This window comes from Podarcis filfolensis (genome assembly GCF_964270895.1).
Source record: "Podarcis filfolensis genome assembly, chromosome: 1".
NCBI classification, from domain to species: Eukaryota; Metazoa; Chordata; class Lepidosauria; order Squamata; family Lacertidae; genus Podarcis; species Podarcis filfolensis.
This window is the reverse complement of record NC_139604.1, coordinates 56,556,928-56,571,744: the sequence shown is the minus strand read 5'-3', so window position 1 is coordinate 56,571,744 and position 14,817 is coordinate 56,556,928. Positions and strand designations below refer to the sequence as shown.

The 14,817-nt window shown below is 40.6% G+C and overlaps 1 protein-coding gene across 1 annotated transcript in view; it reads left to right on the top strand.

Moving 5' to 3' along the window:
• DDB1 (damage specific DNA binding protein 1) overlaps positions 1-14,817 on the top strand; it is a 28,729-nt gene that overhangs the window by 343 nt on the left and 13,569 nt on the right. Inside the window, exons 2-7 of the mRNA XM_083580567.1 lie at positions 96-244; positions 1,419-1,535; positions 3,068-3,289; positions 5,022-5,136; positions 7,453-7,550; positions 14,603-14,761. Coding sequence (XP_083436693.1) covers positions 96-244; positions 1,419-1,535; positions 3,068-3,289; positions 5,022-5,136; positions 7,453-7,550; positions 14,603-14,761 — 860 coding nt within the window. The remainder of the gene's footprint in view (positions 1-95; positions 245-1,418; positions 1,536-3,067; positions 3,290-5,021; positions 5,137-7,452; positions 7,551-14,602; positions 14,762-14,817) is intronic.

Here is a 14,817-nt window from a genome sequence, read left to right as displayed (position 1 = left end):
AGGAGGGCCGCGCGGAGGGGGAGGATCGGCGGCGGCGGGAGGAGCAGCTTCCCCTGCGGCCTCGGCAACTTCGCAATGTTTTGTCTCGGGCCCAGGACACTTCACCTCCGCGGAGGACCTGAACTTGCTCATCGCCAAGAACACCCGCCTGGAGATCTATGTGGTCACTGCGGAAGGGCTGCGGCCCGTCAAGGAGGTGGGCATGTATGGCAAGATCGCCGTCATGGAGCTCTTCCGGCCCAAGGTGAGCTTTGCTCTTAGGGACGAGCTGCGGGCGAATTTTGCACCCAGAGTCTTTTGCTTGTGTCCTGGAGCTGGATGGCCGCAACCAAATACTGTCCCGGCATCGGGGTCCACATGACCTTCTCCTTGCAGCTGTTTGTTTGGCTGGCTTGTACCAGCTGTTCAGAGTTGGTGCTTAGTATGCACCTTTTAATGGGCTCTGCATCTCCCCATTGTGCAGTGTTACTACTAGCTACAACAACTTAAAATTCAGAATTAAAAACAGTCAAAACAGAGGGACCCCTGCCTGCTAGCTGTTTGAACTGCATGTTTTCTTATATTCCAATAATACGTGGGAAGAGTTGTTTCAGTTCTGCTTTGAGGGTGCCTTTGAAAAGCATGTTTGCTTTTATGGTATGACTGTGTCCTCACAACTAGTGACTAGGCTGAATTTGGTACGTAAGGGTGATGTGCTCAATGCCACTTTGCCATGAGCTGATGTGCATTCATGTTTGGTCCATTCATGTTTAATATAGTTGTGATTGGACTTTGAAGAGTGCTATTTCAAAGTGGCTTCCTTTTCGTTGCTGCTGAGGAGATCAATCCTGGGAACTGATTCCACCTTCGACTGATCTCTGGAGGGAGAAGATAGATCTGGCTCTGCCAGCCTGTCAAAGGCTTCAGCAACTACCCTGACTCTACCTAGCCTTCCAGCTAGCCCCAGTAATTCCCTGTTAAAAGAGCAATGCCTTGTGGAGCATTTGGGGCAAGATGGATGTCATCCATTAACTGAAGTTTTCTAGGAACCTTCAGAAATGGTGATTGAGTTTTTAATGGTCTTTCTAATTCACCATGCATCTACCTGGCATCCAAATAAAATTGACAGAACTACACTTTGAATTTCAGGAGGTACTCAGGCTAAAGTCAGTGCAGCTGTTGTCCATCATAGAAAGAAGAAATGCTAAATGGAAAAACAAACCACACAATGAAGAGTTTTCAAAGCATTAGTTTAATCACAAGTATTTTATTTGTATTATAAATTGTAAACTGCTTTGTGTTTCTGTGGGAAAAGTGGAGTGTAAATCTTCTAAATAAATGAAAGGTTAAATATGTTCTCTGGTCCAAGGTGTGGTTGAGGAGGCTTTTTCAGTTGAATCCTTTTTGGAAGACTTTCTAATTGTATTGTTTCTCCTAAGGGGGAGAGCAAGGATTTGCTCTTTATTCTGACAGCAAAATATAATGCCTGCATCCTTGAATACAAACAAAGTGGGGAGAGCATTGACATTATCACCCGAGCCCATGGCAATGTGCAGGTAAGCAGGGAGATTGACTTAGGACTGCTTAACATTGTTGTGTATTTTTGTGTAACTATAGCCTATATTCCAAAAAGCTAATAGTCCATGTTCAACCTAAGGAACGATGCCGTTCAGGTAACCATTCTTGTTGTGCTACATCTAACAATCTGCTGAGTAGATAACTGAACAGGCCATCTCCTCAGCACTTTTCCGTTGGGGTTTGAGTCTTGGTCTCCTTCTACCGATTTACTGTTACAGTGTATTTTCTTTTGATGACTGTCATGTGCTTGTAGCTCTGCTTGTTTACAGCACCACTTGTATAATGTTCATATTTATTTGACTCTTTTTACTCATCCAGCTTTTCATGCTGTCAAAAATCAAACATACATTTTGCTGTCTGATCCCAACAGTCATTATGAACCTGCGCTCTATGACTGAATTCTGTCCTGCAGAAAGCTGATATTTGCACAGTGATGAGTACGTGCAGGAGGGGAAATAGGGGTAGGGCTGTTGCCTTCATTCCGTGCTTGTGGACTTTTTGAAGGTATCTGGTTGGCCACTCATTGGAGCTGGAAAAGGGGGCCAGGGATCATGCCAACACTTGTGTTGTGCTTCTGAGGCTGTCTGAACTCCTTTTCAACTGCTGGGAGAACTGGGACTTGTTTTTGTCATGCTCTGATACGGAGGCATTTGGAGCAGCTTAGACACACACCACAACTTTGTTTTTTGCAGTCTTCAGACAAGGACTAGACCAAGTGAAAAATGAATAGAAGATTTTAGCTGCAGTTCATTCATTTTCAGCTTTTTATTCTTGTTATAAAAAAGCACGCTTAGACATTCCATTGCTGCACCCATAACCTAGGTTTAAGGTGTCATTTAGCTTCTAGCTTTCATAGCTCAGTTTCTAACACTGGAAGCCTTCATTGGCCTCCTCAAATCTATTTCAAATCGATATGAGAAAGGTGGGCTTAGTGAAAATTGCCTCCTACTGGGTCAAAGATGCCTCTGCTGGATCAACAAGCCACCTATGAATGGAAAGACAGCACAGAAATACAGCCCAGTATTTCTTTACAGCATGAGGACAATCTTTACGAGGAGCTGTCATACAGCAGAAGATTCTGCTTGTGTTAAAGGGCAAAGAGCAGACTGGTACTTTTTTCAGATACAGCTAATACAGGGGTAACACAATACAGAATTGGAAAGTATGGACTGAGCATGCACAAACTTACTATATAAAGCATCTAGTTTAACAATGAAAGGCAGAACCCATCATTCATTTGTCACATATTTAAACTGGCGATATTTGTTTGACACTGATTATAAGGCATAGGAGTACCAACAGAGAAAATATTAGTGCTGGTAGAAACAGGGTACAGCTGAACAGTGTATGTTGTAGGAAAAAGTTTTTCAAACTTGAAGTAGAAGAAATCACTAGCTAGTGTACAAAAGCCAATTTGATAGATTTCAGAGGGCTCCATCCTGCACATTTCACTGAAACTGCAACATCAGACATGAAGCTTGCTGAAATGGTTTTCCCTGTTTTCTTCTAGGATCGTATTGGTCGTCCCTCGGAGACAGGTATAATTGGTATAATTGACCCAGAGTGCAGGATGATAGGACTGCGACTCTATGATGGCCTCTTCAAGGTCATTCCTCTGGAACGGGAAAATAAGGAATTAAAGGCGTTTAACATACGATTGGAGGAGCTGCAGGTCATTGATGTCAAGTTCCTGTATGGGTGCCAGCCTCCAACCATCTGTTTCGTTTACCAGGTACCAATATTGGGTCTGTGTGTTGTAATGGAAATTGCTGGCAGAGCAAGTGGTGGCCAGTAGTCTTGGAACACTTTTTGATTCAGGGCTATTGCTAATGTCTAGGTTTTTGTATCTGTCAAAGCACACTTGTAAAAAGCAAAACATTTTGTGTGTGTTTGTGATATTTCACAGTTTTTATTATTTGTAGACTGCAAAACTTGTCCCTTTTTATATCGGTATTCTGTTTTCTGCATTACATCATATGATATCATCTGTTTTCTGCATTACATCGTATGATATCATCAACTGAATGGCCTGCTTATGTGACAATCCTGCTTTAAAAGCTTTTAATCATGATATTTCTTTTTCCTGTATCAAGTTGGCTTGCTTTATTGTTGTTCAGGCACTTTCTATTCATCTGGGGGTAGGGAGATCTGTGAGACATAACTCCCATCACATGGGTTATTCATAAAATAGCAAGATCTGACAGTATTAATATTTCCAGCTTAGTATAACGATGTTGCTGCCCTATTTCCCAATGAACCATGCATTCTTGTGTAATGGTTGTTAGGCAACATGTCTGCCAACAAACTGTTTAATATAACGTAGCCAATGTTTTTCACAGTAATGAGAGGCATGTGTTTTAGCTCTTCATTCTCGTATAAGGGATTTAAAATTGTTTACAAAAGTGGGATGGGAATTTTTTTAGGGCTGTGTATGGTCCCCCTCATCTGATTTGTCTTATCTGGTGCTTCCAGCTAGCCCTGATCCAGCCCCCAGAACAAATTGGGAGCCTTTACAGGTTTTAATTTAAGATTGGCTCCTTCTCTTCTTCCCCTTTCCATGCTGAGTTACAGTTTAAAATCCTGATAAAACTTTTAGATGGTGTGTGTGAGAGAGAGGAAACCCTTGCAAGCTGCATCTCCTGCTCTCCTCATGTTGGCCCAATAAAATATCAGCACATATTTTTCTTGCCTTATTGGTGTAGGTAAGAATCCTTCCCTGTACCCATCCTTGGCTTCAGTGTGTATGTGCCACATAATATTAGAGCTTGGTTTGCTACCATGCCAACTGAAAATGCTTATTCATTGCAGTGAAGTTGGAGCAGAGTTATTTTATTTTTACTTCCACTTGAGATGCCAGTGTTTGGTAGACAAAATGTCACATCCTTGTTTAGTTCAGAATAATGACCAGCTCCAGGTTCCATATTCCTTGTCACAAATCTGGATTTTTCAAAACTGTTAGCCAGGAGTGGGTGGGGTGAAATGGATGCTTTTCAGTAAACACAATTTCAAAGATCCCTTGGACAGGTAGAACTGGTTGTGTGGATCCAAGCCACTGCACTTTTTTAAAAAAATGTGTTCTTATTATAGAACATAGCCATAAAATCATAGAGTTGGAAGGGACCCCAAGGTTCATCTAGTCCAACCCACTGCAATGCAGAGATCCTAACACACAGTCCCTCATCCAATTTGAAACCATACTGGACCCTGTTTAGCTTTGCAAATGTGCTAGCAGTTTTATTGCTGCACCACTAGGACAATGCAGATCACACCAGCGATAGAAAATACACTTAATCCTTTTCAGCAATACCTATATAGAAATGGAAGGTTTTGGTTGAAATAATGAGAACTCAGTTTTGGACCTCCAGACTATGTCCTCCTCAAATTTGCTCCTAACGGTTGGGGGAACCCTCTGGAACAGATTTATTTGTGCCATTCATGACAATACCTGTTGTTTCCATCTCTAGGATCCCCAGGGCCGGCATGTCAAGACATATGAAGTGTCTTTACGTGAGAAGGAGTTTAACAAGGGACCCTGGAAACAGGAGAATGTGGAGGCTGAAGCCTCCATGGTGATTGCAGGTCAGTTCATCTACATAAAATATCTTTATCTGTAGATGCTTAAAAATAAGCTTGCAGCTTCCTGCGTATAGAAAAAGCAGCATTTTTTTCTTATTTCAGAAGTCAATTGTGTATACTTCTCAAGAATATTCCATGTATCTTCTCCTGCAGTCATCTTGTAGCATCTGCTCCCCATTTTCCTGGTGGGATTCATGTTGCAGTGGAGCGTCTTACTTTCCTACTCACTAATTCTCCATATTTGTTACCTTTTGTGCCCATTACTACTTGCAGTAGTTAGCCATATATTTCTATCCTAGTAGGATCTTGTTTCAGCCCTGGTAAATTATCTCTAGCCACTGCTCAGACTTAATGATTTCAGCTGCCTAGAGGTTAAAAAAAAACACAGCAGTTGCTTCTTGTATAGCAACCATCAGGTACAATATAATGGGGAAGCTCTGTGCACCAGAGCTTCCAATTTTCTTGATTATGCTGTAGCATCTTTATAGTTCAGCCCAAATGAAATCACATAAATCCTGCAATTCATTGAAGTGGCTTATAATAGCATCGTGTTCTCCCCTCCTGTATAGCTTTGCAAATGATGACATATGGAGCATTAGTCACTGCATTGCTTCTCCTTTCCAAATCTGGCTCCATGACACTGTAATGGCTTTGCTTCTCTCTCTCCCTCTTTCTCTCTGGGGAACCGGGTTCGCGTTTCCGCTCCTCCACATGCAGCTGCTGGGTGACCTTGGGCTAGTCACACTTCTTTGAAGTCTCTCAGCCTCACTCACCTCACAGAGTGTTTGTTGTGGGGGAGGAAGGGAAAGGAGAATGTTAGCTGCTTTGAGACTCCTTAGGGTAGTGATAAAGCGGGATATCAAATCCAAACTCTTCTTCTTCTCTCTCTCCCTCTTTCTCTCCCTCTCCCTCTCCCGCTCCTCTCTCTGTCTCTGCTTTAAAAAATGTTTTTAATGGTTTTCAGATTTGCTTCTCATTTAACAAGAAGTCCAAAAGCAAGTAGGCTTTTGAGGTTACAAGGGGGAAGAGAAAATGAGCCATGTGTGGCTGCATCAGCACTACCCAGTATACTTACAGGGCAAACCTGTAAATTGTAACACATGGCTTGTTTTCCTTGTAGACAAAACATAATGGCACATTCTGGTGGGTGTGTTAACACAGCATGGTGGAGCATGGAGTCCCTATAGCTCCTGAATATTTCAGGTGCTTGCTTGTTTCAGGATTTGAATGTCTTTATGATTCTATTTCTCTATGGCTTTCTGAGAGAGAAACAGAAGAGTGGGTTAGAAAGAGAAGCTTGAGACTTAGAAACTCTGTTTGGTTGTTTACCACAGTACATAAAGACTCAAACTGCATCCAGTGTCCCCAGGATGCTCTTCAGATTTACCAATGCTTAGGAACATCCCTCTGAGTGCAAAGATCTGAAGAAAACCACATGCCCTAGGATATTGTGGGTGGGACTTGTGCATGTGCACCGGTCCACCCCCTAGTTTAACCCTTTGTTTGATCAGCCAACTTCCTAGACAAAGCTACAGAGCCAACTGAATGTGCAAGTTGATAAGAATCTTAAGGATAGATCAGGATATACTGTATTTTTCTGTGTATAAGACTATATTTCCCCCCTATTTTTTTCAAGTTTAAAATTGGGGGGGGGGTCATCTTATACATGGATAGTGCATATGTGGGATTTCTTCATTTGGAGTCCCCAAAAATAGGGGGCGTGTTATACATGTGGGCATGTTATACATGGAAAAATAGGTTCACCTGGTAGCTTTGTGAGAGGCCTACAAAGAATATGTAAACTTAATTTATTTTCTTGCCGGCCTATATTTAATGTGGTGTAATAAGGCTGTCCAAAAGTCAATTCAGTTGCAAGATGAAAAACTCATTGTGAAATAACAGCTGCACTTGTTGCTGCTAATAGATATCACTAACATTATGCAACCAGATATATGTTTAGCATGTTGACTTCCGTAAATTCCTCTCTTGGTTTGTTACTTCTCTCTTAGTCCTTGGTGTATGTGTTCACTCTACTTACAAACTGCTTTGTTCCCTTGAAAAGGTGGCTGTCTTCCTGTGGTCAGCAGGAGATTCTGTGTGTATCAAACTGCAGTTAGGTGAGAATATAATTAAGTGCACAAAAAGCAGAGATGGGAGGATCCTATACAGAATAAGAAGAAAGGGGGAAGGGAGTTCTTTTATTTATTTATTTACTTACTTACTAGAATCTCTTTTTTTGCTGAATATTCCTTTCTTCTGTTTGTGATGCTTAAAAAGAAAAAAAAAATCACTTGCCTGTTCCAAACACATTCCTTACAGTGCCTGAGCCATTTGGAGGGGCTATAATCATTGGACAAGAATCCATCACCTACCACAACGGTGATAAATATTTGGCTATAGCCCCACCCATCATCAAGGTGAGTACATGTTTCTCTTTGAAATATATTTTGTTTAAAGCTGGAAGTACCATCCACTATGTGTGTGAATGTGGTATGGTTTACTATATTGGTTACCGCAAAATTGGACGGGGGGATATTTTTATGAACCTATCTGTGTTGAAAGCCTTCTTTCCCGTGATTTCTGAGGTTTGCTGTAGAAAGGTACAAGTATTTGCCAATCCTGAATGCTTTGCTTGCCCTCTGAGAGCAAACTGATTCAGTGATCAGCCCATAAAGCACTGCTGTTAATCAAATCAGTTCTTTTTGACTTCTGTGATATGGGCATGTACCTAGATAGTATGTGATGTTGTCACAATCAGTATGTGATTCCTGATTAAGGAAAGTAGAGGCATTTCCTAACTAAGCAGGAAATAGGGGAATGAATGACAGTGAACATTTTTGAAAAGGGGAAATATTTCCCTTCCCTTTCACAAAGCACAATTTTCCACACAGAAATGGAAACAGGTGAATTGGCAGTCTAGATTGTGTAGTTTTAAAGCAGCTTTACAGAACCTTGAAGGGGCAGCATATGCGAGACTCATCAGGTGGTATCTCTGTTGGCCTCAACACAGCAACCTATGGTAAACGCAACAGTTGAGAAGTAAAATGTAATGGCCTGTCAGTCAAGATTGCTACAACTAAAGTACTCTCTTTTTTTTTTTAATAAATTTTTTTATTGGTTTTTCCACACATAATACAAAACAATACAACACAATACATGGACATACAAACATATAAACACGTATACTTTCTTAACCTTTCTTTTCTTGAACCTTCTTTCAGCGACTTCCCCATACCTCCCCTTTCTGCATCCCTGTTATCAATCTTTTCAGCATCCCCTAATTTCAATATAACACTTTCTTTAGATCTTATTTCTCATATCCAATTGTTAATCGCTGCAATTCTATTTTGCATTACCCAAAACATTTTAGCATTCATTAATTTTACAACAGTTCTTAAGATAGATTTTAAATTTCTTCCAATCTTCTTCCACCGTCTCTTTCCCTTGGTCTCGGATTCTGCCGGTCATCTCCGCCAGTCCCATGTAGTCTATTACCTTGGTCTGCCATTCTTCCAGTGTGGGTAGTTCTTGTGTCTTCCAATACTTTGCTAACAGTACTCTTGCTGCTGTTGTAGCGTACATAAAAAACGTCCTATCTTTCCTTGACACCAATTGGCCTACCATGCCCAGGAGAAAGGCTTCTGGTTTCTTCACGAACGTGCATTTAAGCACCTTTTTCATTTCATTATAAATCATTTCCCAGAATACCTTAATCCTTGGGCACGTCCACCAAAGGTGGTAGAAAGTACCTTCAGTTTCCTTACATTTCCAGCATTTATTACTGGGCATATGATAAATTTTTGCAAGCTTGACTGGGGTCATGTACCACCTATAAATCATTTTCATGATGTTCTCTCTCAAGGCATTACATGCCGTGAACTTTATGCCGGTGGTCCATAACTGTTCCCAGTCAGCAAACATAATGTTGTGACCAATGTCTTGTGCCCATTTAATCATAGCTGATTTAACCGTCTCGTCTTGTGTATTCCATTTCAACAGCAAGCTATACATTCTTGACAAATTCTTAGTATTGGGTTCCAATAGCTCTGTTTCTAGTTTTGACTTCTCCACCTGGAAGCCAATTTTCCTGTCCTGTTTGAAAACTTCATTTATCTGATAATAATGGAGCCAATCTCTTACCTTTGACTTCAATTTCTCATAGCTCTGCAGTTTTACTTTTCCCTCCTCCTGTTCTACAATTTCCCAGTACTTTGGCCATTTGGATTCCATATTAAGTTTTTTCACTTCCTTAGCTTCCATTGGTGACAGCCACCTAGGGGTTTTGTTTTCCAACAAATCTTTATATCGAATCCAAACATTGTACAATGCTTTCCTAACCATGTGATTCTTAAAGCCTTGATGAATTTTTACCTTGTCATACCATATATATGCATGCCAGCCGAATCTGTTGTTAAACCCTTCCAAGTCCAAAATGTCTGTGTTTTCAAGAAGCAGCCAACTTTTCATCCAGCAAAACGCCGCTGATTCATAATACAGCTTTAAGTCCGGCAGGGCAAACCCCCCTCTTTCTTTTGCATCAGTTAATATCTTAAATTTTATTCTGGGCTTTTTGCCCTGCCAGACAAATCTAGATATATCTTTTTGCCACCTCTTGAAACAATCCATTTTGTCTAAAATCTGCAATGTTTGAAACAAAAACAACATTCTAGGCAGGACATTCATCTTAATAACAGCAATTCGGCCTAACAAGGAAAGTCTCAAATTTGACCATACTTCTAGATCTTTCTTAATTTCTGACCAGCATTTCTCATAGTTATCTTTAAATAGGTTCACATTCTTAGATGTCAAATTAATCCCTAGGTATTTCACCTTCTTTGCTACCGTCAAACCAGTTTCACTCTGAAACTTCTCCCTTTCAGCAGCTGTTAGGTTTTTATCCAATACTTTCGTTTTTTGTTTGTTCAATTTAAAACCTGCTACTTGACCAAATACTTGTATTAGTTCTAACACTCTTTTCGTACTAATGTCTGGCTCTTGTAAAGTTAAAACCAAGTCATCTGCAAATGCTCTCAGTTTATACTGTTTAGCTCCGACCTGAATCCCTTTAACCAGCTGGTCCTCTCTAATCATGTTTAGTAAAATCTCCAGGACAGATATAAAAAGTAGTGGGGATATTGGGCATCCCTGTCGTGTCCCTTTTTCAATAGCAAATTCTTCTGTAACCACATTATTTACAATCAGTTTTGCTTTTTGTTCGGAATAAATTGCACTTATACCATTTTCAAAATCTTGGCCTACCCCCATCCCTTGGAGATTCTTTTTCATAAAACTCCAAGAAATATTGTCAAAGGCTTTCTCCGCATCCACAAATATTAATACTGCCTTAGTATTAATATTAACTTCCAGTAACTCCATAATGTCTATTATATTTCTCACATTGTCTGACAAATGTCTTCCTGGAAGAAAGCCCGCTTGGTCTTTATGAATCTCCCCCACCAAAACTCTTTTCAATCTTTTTGCCAAAATGTCTGCAAAAATTTTATAATCCACATTAAGTAATGATATAGGGCGGTAGTTCTTGACCTGGTTCTTCTCAGTCTCTGTCTTTGGTATAAGTGTGATATAAGCTTCTTTCCACGATTCAGGTGCCTTCTTCCCCTCCAAAATTTCGTTACAGACCTCCTTCAACGGTTGCATAAGCCATTCTTTCAAAGCTTTGTAGTATCTGGAGGTCAGTCCGTCAGGTCCTGGAGATTTCCCCAATTGCATATTTTGAATGGCTCCCTCAATTTCTTGATCAGTTATCTTCTGGTTCAAAATCATTCTGCTTTGTTCAGAAATTTTTTGTAATCCATATTTTTTAAGAAATTCTTCAATTTCTTTTTCGTTCGCCGGCCCTTGTGCATAGAGTCTCCTGAAATAGCTCTGAAAATAGTTTCTAATCTCGTTTGGTTTATAGATGTTCTTTCCCTCCACTTCTAAATTGGTAACCGTATTCTGTTTTTGTCTCTTCTTCAGTTGCCATGCCAAAAGTTTCCCACATTTATCTGCCGATTCAAATGTCTTTTGTCTCATTTGTTTTATTTTCCATTCTATCTCTTGATTCATCAGTTCCATATATTGTCTTTGGTGAAACTTAATTTCTCTCAAAATTTCATGAGATTTTGGTTTAGATCTCAATCTTTTTTCTCCTTCTTTTATCTTTTCCATGATCTTATCCTTTCTCTCATTCTGTCTCTTCCTTTTTATGGCATTCTGTTGTATTAAGAATCCTCTCATGACAGCTTTACTTGCGTCCCAAACTATTCTTTTTTCCACTTCTGTTCTCAGATTTATCTCAAAATAGTCCTTAACCGCCTTCTGGGCCTTTTTATATATCTCTTCATCTCTAAATAGGGAGTCATTCATCCTCCATCTGAAGGAACCAGCTGTTGTTGGGTTCATTTCCATCTTTACAGCATTATGGTCGGAGCAAGTCTTTGGGCAGATTTCCACTTTCTTGATCTTTGATGCCATCCCACTAGTTATCCATATTTGGTCAATTCTAGTCCAAGTCATTTTTGCTTCAGAGAAAAATGTTCCCTCTCTCCCGAGAGGGTTCCTTGTTCTCCAAATGTCAATCAGGTTCATATTGTCAGTCATTTCAAAAAAGGTCTTAGGTAGTCTCCCATCCTTGGAGATCACCTGTTTTTGTGCTTTGTCCATATTTGTAGAGACCACTCCATTCATGTCTCCCATTAATATTACATTGTAATCCAAAAAGTCTATTAGTGTCTCATGCAATTTCTTGAAGAATTCTGACTTCCCTTCGTTTGGTGCGTAGACTCCTATTATCAATAGTTTTTCTCCTTGTACTTGAATTTCAATTGCCAAATACCTTCCTTGTTCATCTTTAAATATTAATTTAGGGGCCAATTTCTCCTTTGCATAAATCACCACTCCTCTTTTCTTCACTTTATCCGACGAAATAAATTCTTGTCCTAATCTTTTATTAATAAGTAATTTTCGATGTACTCTAGTCACATGGGTTTCCTGTAAACAAATCAAGTCCAATTGTTCTTTTTTTAGGATGTGAAAGACTTCTCGTCTCTTCCTAGGAAGATTCAAACCATTACAATTCCAACTTAGAAAATGCAGAGACATCTTGTTATTTATTTGGTTACCCCTCCAACAGCACCAGGGAGATCTTCTTCTGATGATTTTTTAGCTCCAAAAGATAAGTTTGAAATATCTGGTAGATTTTCTGAGTCCGTAGGTTCCGCCGTTTCCTTGAGAAGATCCTCCTCATTCCTTGTCATGAACTGTTCTTTATCTTGCACTGTTTTTATCTTGATTTCCTTTGTAGTTAAAAGACAGGCCTTGTTAAAAGACTCCCATCTGAATAGAATGTTGTTCTTTCTCAATAGAGTGACCAAATCCTTGTAATGTGTCCTCGCTTCCAGGATATTTTTAGGGTTATCTTTAAAAATCTGCACACGCGAGTCTTCAATTTCCAGAGCTGTTTGAAAGTGTAAATTCAATATCTTATCTCTCTCCTCCTGAGATCTCAGAGTTATAAGGCAATCTCTTGGGCTCTTTCTGTTCTGTTTCCTTCCCAGTCTGAAAGCAGTTGTTATCTTAAATTCCTCCTCTTTCAGGCTGTCCTGCCAAAAGTCCAGAAATTCTTTTGTCAGATAGTCTATCAAATTGTCCTTTTCATTTTCTGGGATCAATCTCAGTCTCAAATTTTTATTTTTTCTCTGTAATTCCAATAAAGACAGGGCAGCATCATGTTCTTCCAGCTTTTTACAGACTGGTACTATCTTTTCCTGTGTATTTCCTGCAGAAAGTTTTGCTTCCTCTGCCGAAATTTTTGCCTCCTCTGCAATCTTTCTAGTTATTTCATTCTCTTGAACTAATTTATTTATAGTCTCTGTATTCAGATCCAATTTTGTTGATAATTCCTTCAACTGTTTGGAATTTTCAGTGCTCTGCTTTGTTAGCCCTTCTAGAGTCTCATTTATCTTGACTAATGCCTTTGTTATTGTTACTGTATCCATGGAGGGAGTTAAAGGGGCTGCAGGTGGTAAATTGAAGCTCTTCTCTTTTGTTCAACTTTACTCTTAGCCCTTGTTATTCTTTCCTCTGTTGGGCCACTCATATCCCAAGGTCTTTCCCACGAGAATCACTTTCAGCTGGAAATTTCCACAACCTTACAGTGAAAAATAATGGCTATTTTCCTACAGCCTCTAGATGGAGCAGTTCAAAGCTTCCAATACAAAGTAACAAAAGTTCCCTTCCTAGGTAAACAAAGGTAGCAACCAAATATCCAATATCTTCCAAAATGTCAAATTGTATCTTTCCAAAGTTCCAAATTTGGAGCAAGTCAGGTCTTTAATTGTAATCCAGCAAAGCGCCTACTTTGTAACAAGTCTCAAATGACAGTTCTCAGTCCCGGTAACTCACTTCCAGGCAGTCCTCCCCAAGGGTTTAAAACGGCAGAGCTTTGCCCTTCTAAGCTTCTTTCATGCAGGTAAGACAGATCATAAATCTTCCCCCCCTGCCCCTGCCTGCTAAGGGGGGGAACTGAGTCCGATGCCTGAGTCCGTCACTTTTAAAACGCTTTCTGTCAATTGCAGCTTCTTGTTTCGATGCTTTATTTACATGCAGTCCGGAGAAGGCAGACTTCCTTAATTTTTACCCTCCCCGCTTTCAGCCAATTTGTAATAATTTCCTTTTAAATTTATTGCTCAGTCTTACTCACGGTAGTCCAATTTGTAATCCAAATGTCAGGAAGAAGTCGGCGCTCTCCGTCAATGGCGACGCGGCTTCACTTCACGGGCTGGGTAGCGGCTCTCAGCACCGCGCTCCCCGCTGCCACTCCGGAGCCTTAAAAAGGCTCCTTTGCAGTAAAGGGGGGCGCTTAAGGTGCCCGCCGAGCCTCCTTGCTCTCAGGCTTCTGCGCCTGAGATTTTAGGGGTCCCCGCTTCGCCGTAGCGGTCAGACCCGAACTCGTGAAGCAGCCTCCCTGAGCGGAGCTCAGCGAGAGGCGGCCATTAGCGCTGGCGCCAACCGGAAGTCTACAACTAAAGTACTCTCTACCAATAATAGCTGTGGTAACACAAGAAGGATAAGACCAGGATATTTTATGTTAAGCGATGCTTTTAGATTTTTCACTTTCTTTAAAGCTTCCCAAATGCTTTAGACACCGTTTTTAGGAGGAAATCAAAGTATTCAAAGAGCAGTTCAGTGTAAATGCCATCTTGGTTCTCTGAAGATTCCACCTAAACATTAGGAAGAACTTCCTGACAGTAAGAGCTGTTCGACAGTGGAATTTGCTGCCAAGGAGTGTGGTGGAGTCTCCTTCTTTGGAGGTCTTTAAGCAGAGGCTTGACAACCATATGTCAGGAGTGCTCTGATGGTGTTTCCTGCTTGGCAGGAGGTTGGACTCGATGGCCCTTGTAGTCTCTTCCAACTCTATGATTCTATGATTCTAAGAGTTCTAAATAATGCCTCTTTTGCGAAACAGCAAAGTACAATCGTATGTCACAACCGTGTGGATCCAAATGGGTCTCGTTACCTTCTGGGGGACATGGAAGGCCGCCTCTTCATGCTACTACTGGAGAAGGAGGAGCAGATGGATGGTGGCATCAGTCTCAAGGACTTGCGTGTGGAGCTTCTTGGAGAGGTAGTTCTTATTCCTTCCTCCCATTTCTGGGGCATTTGGTGTGAAACAAATTGGCA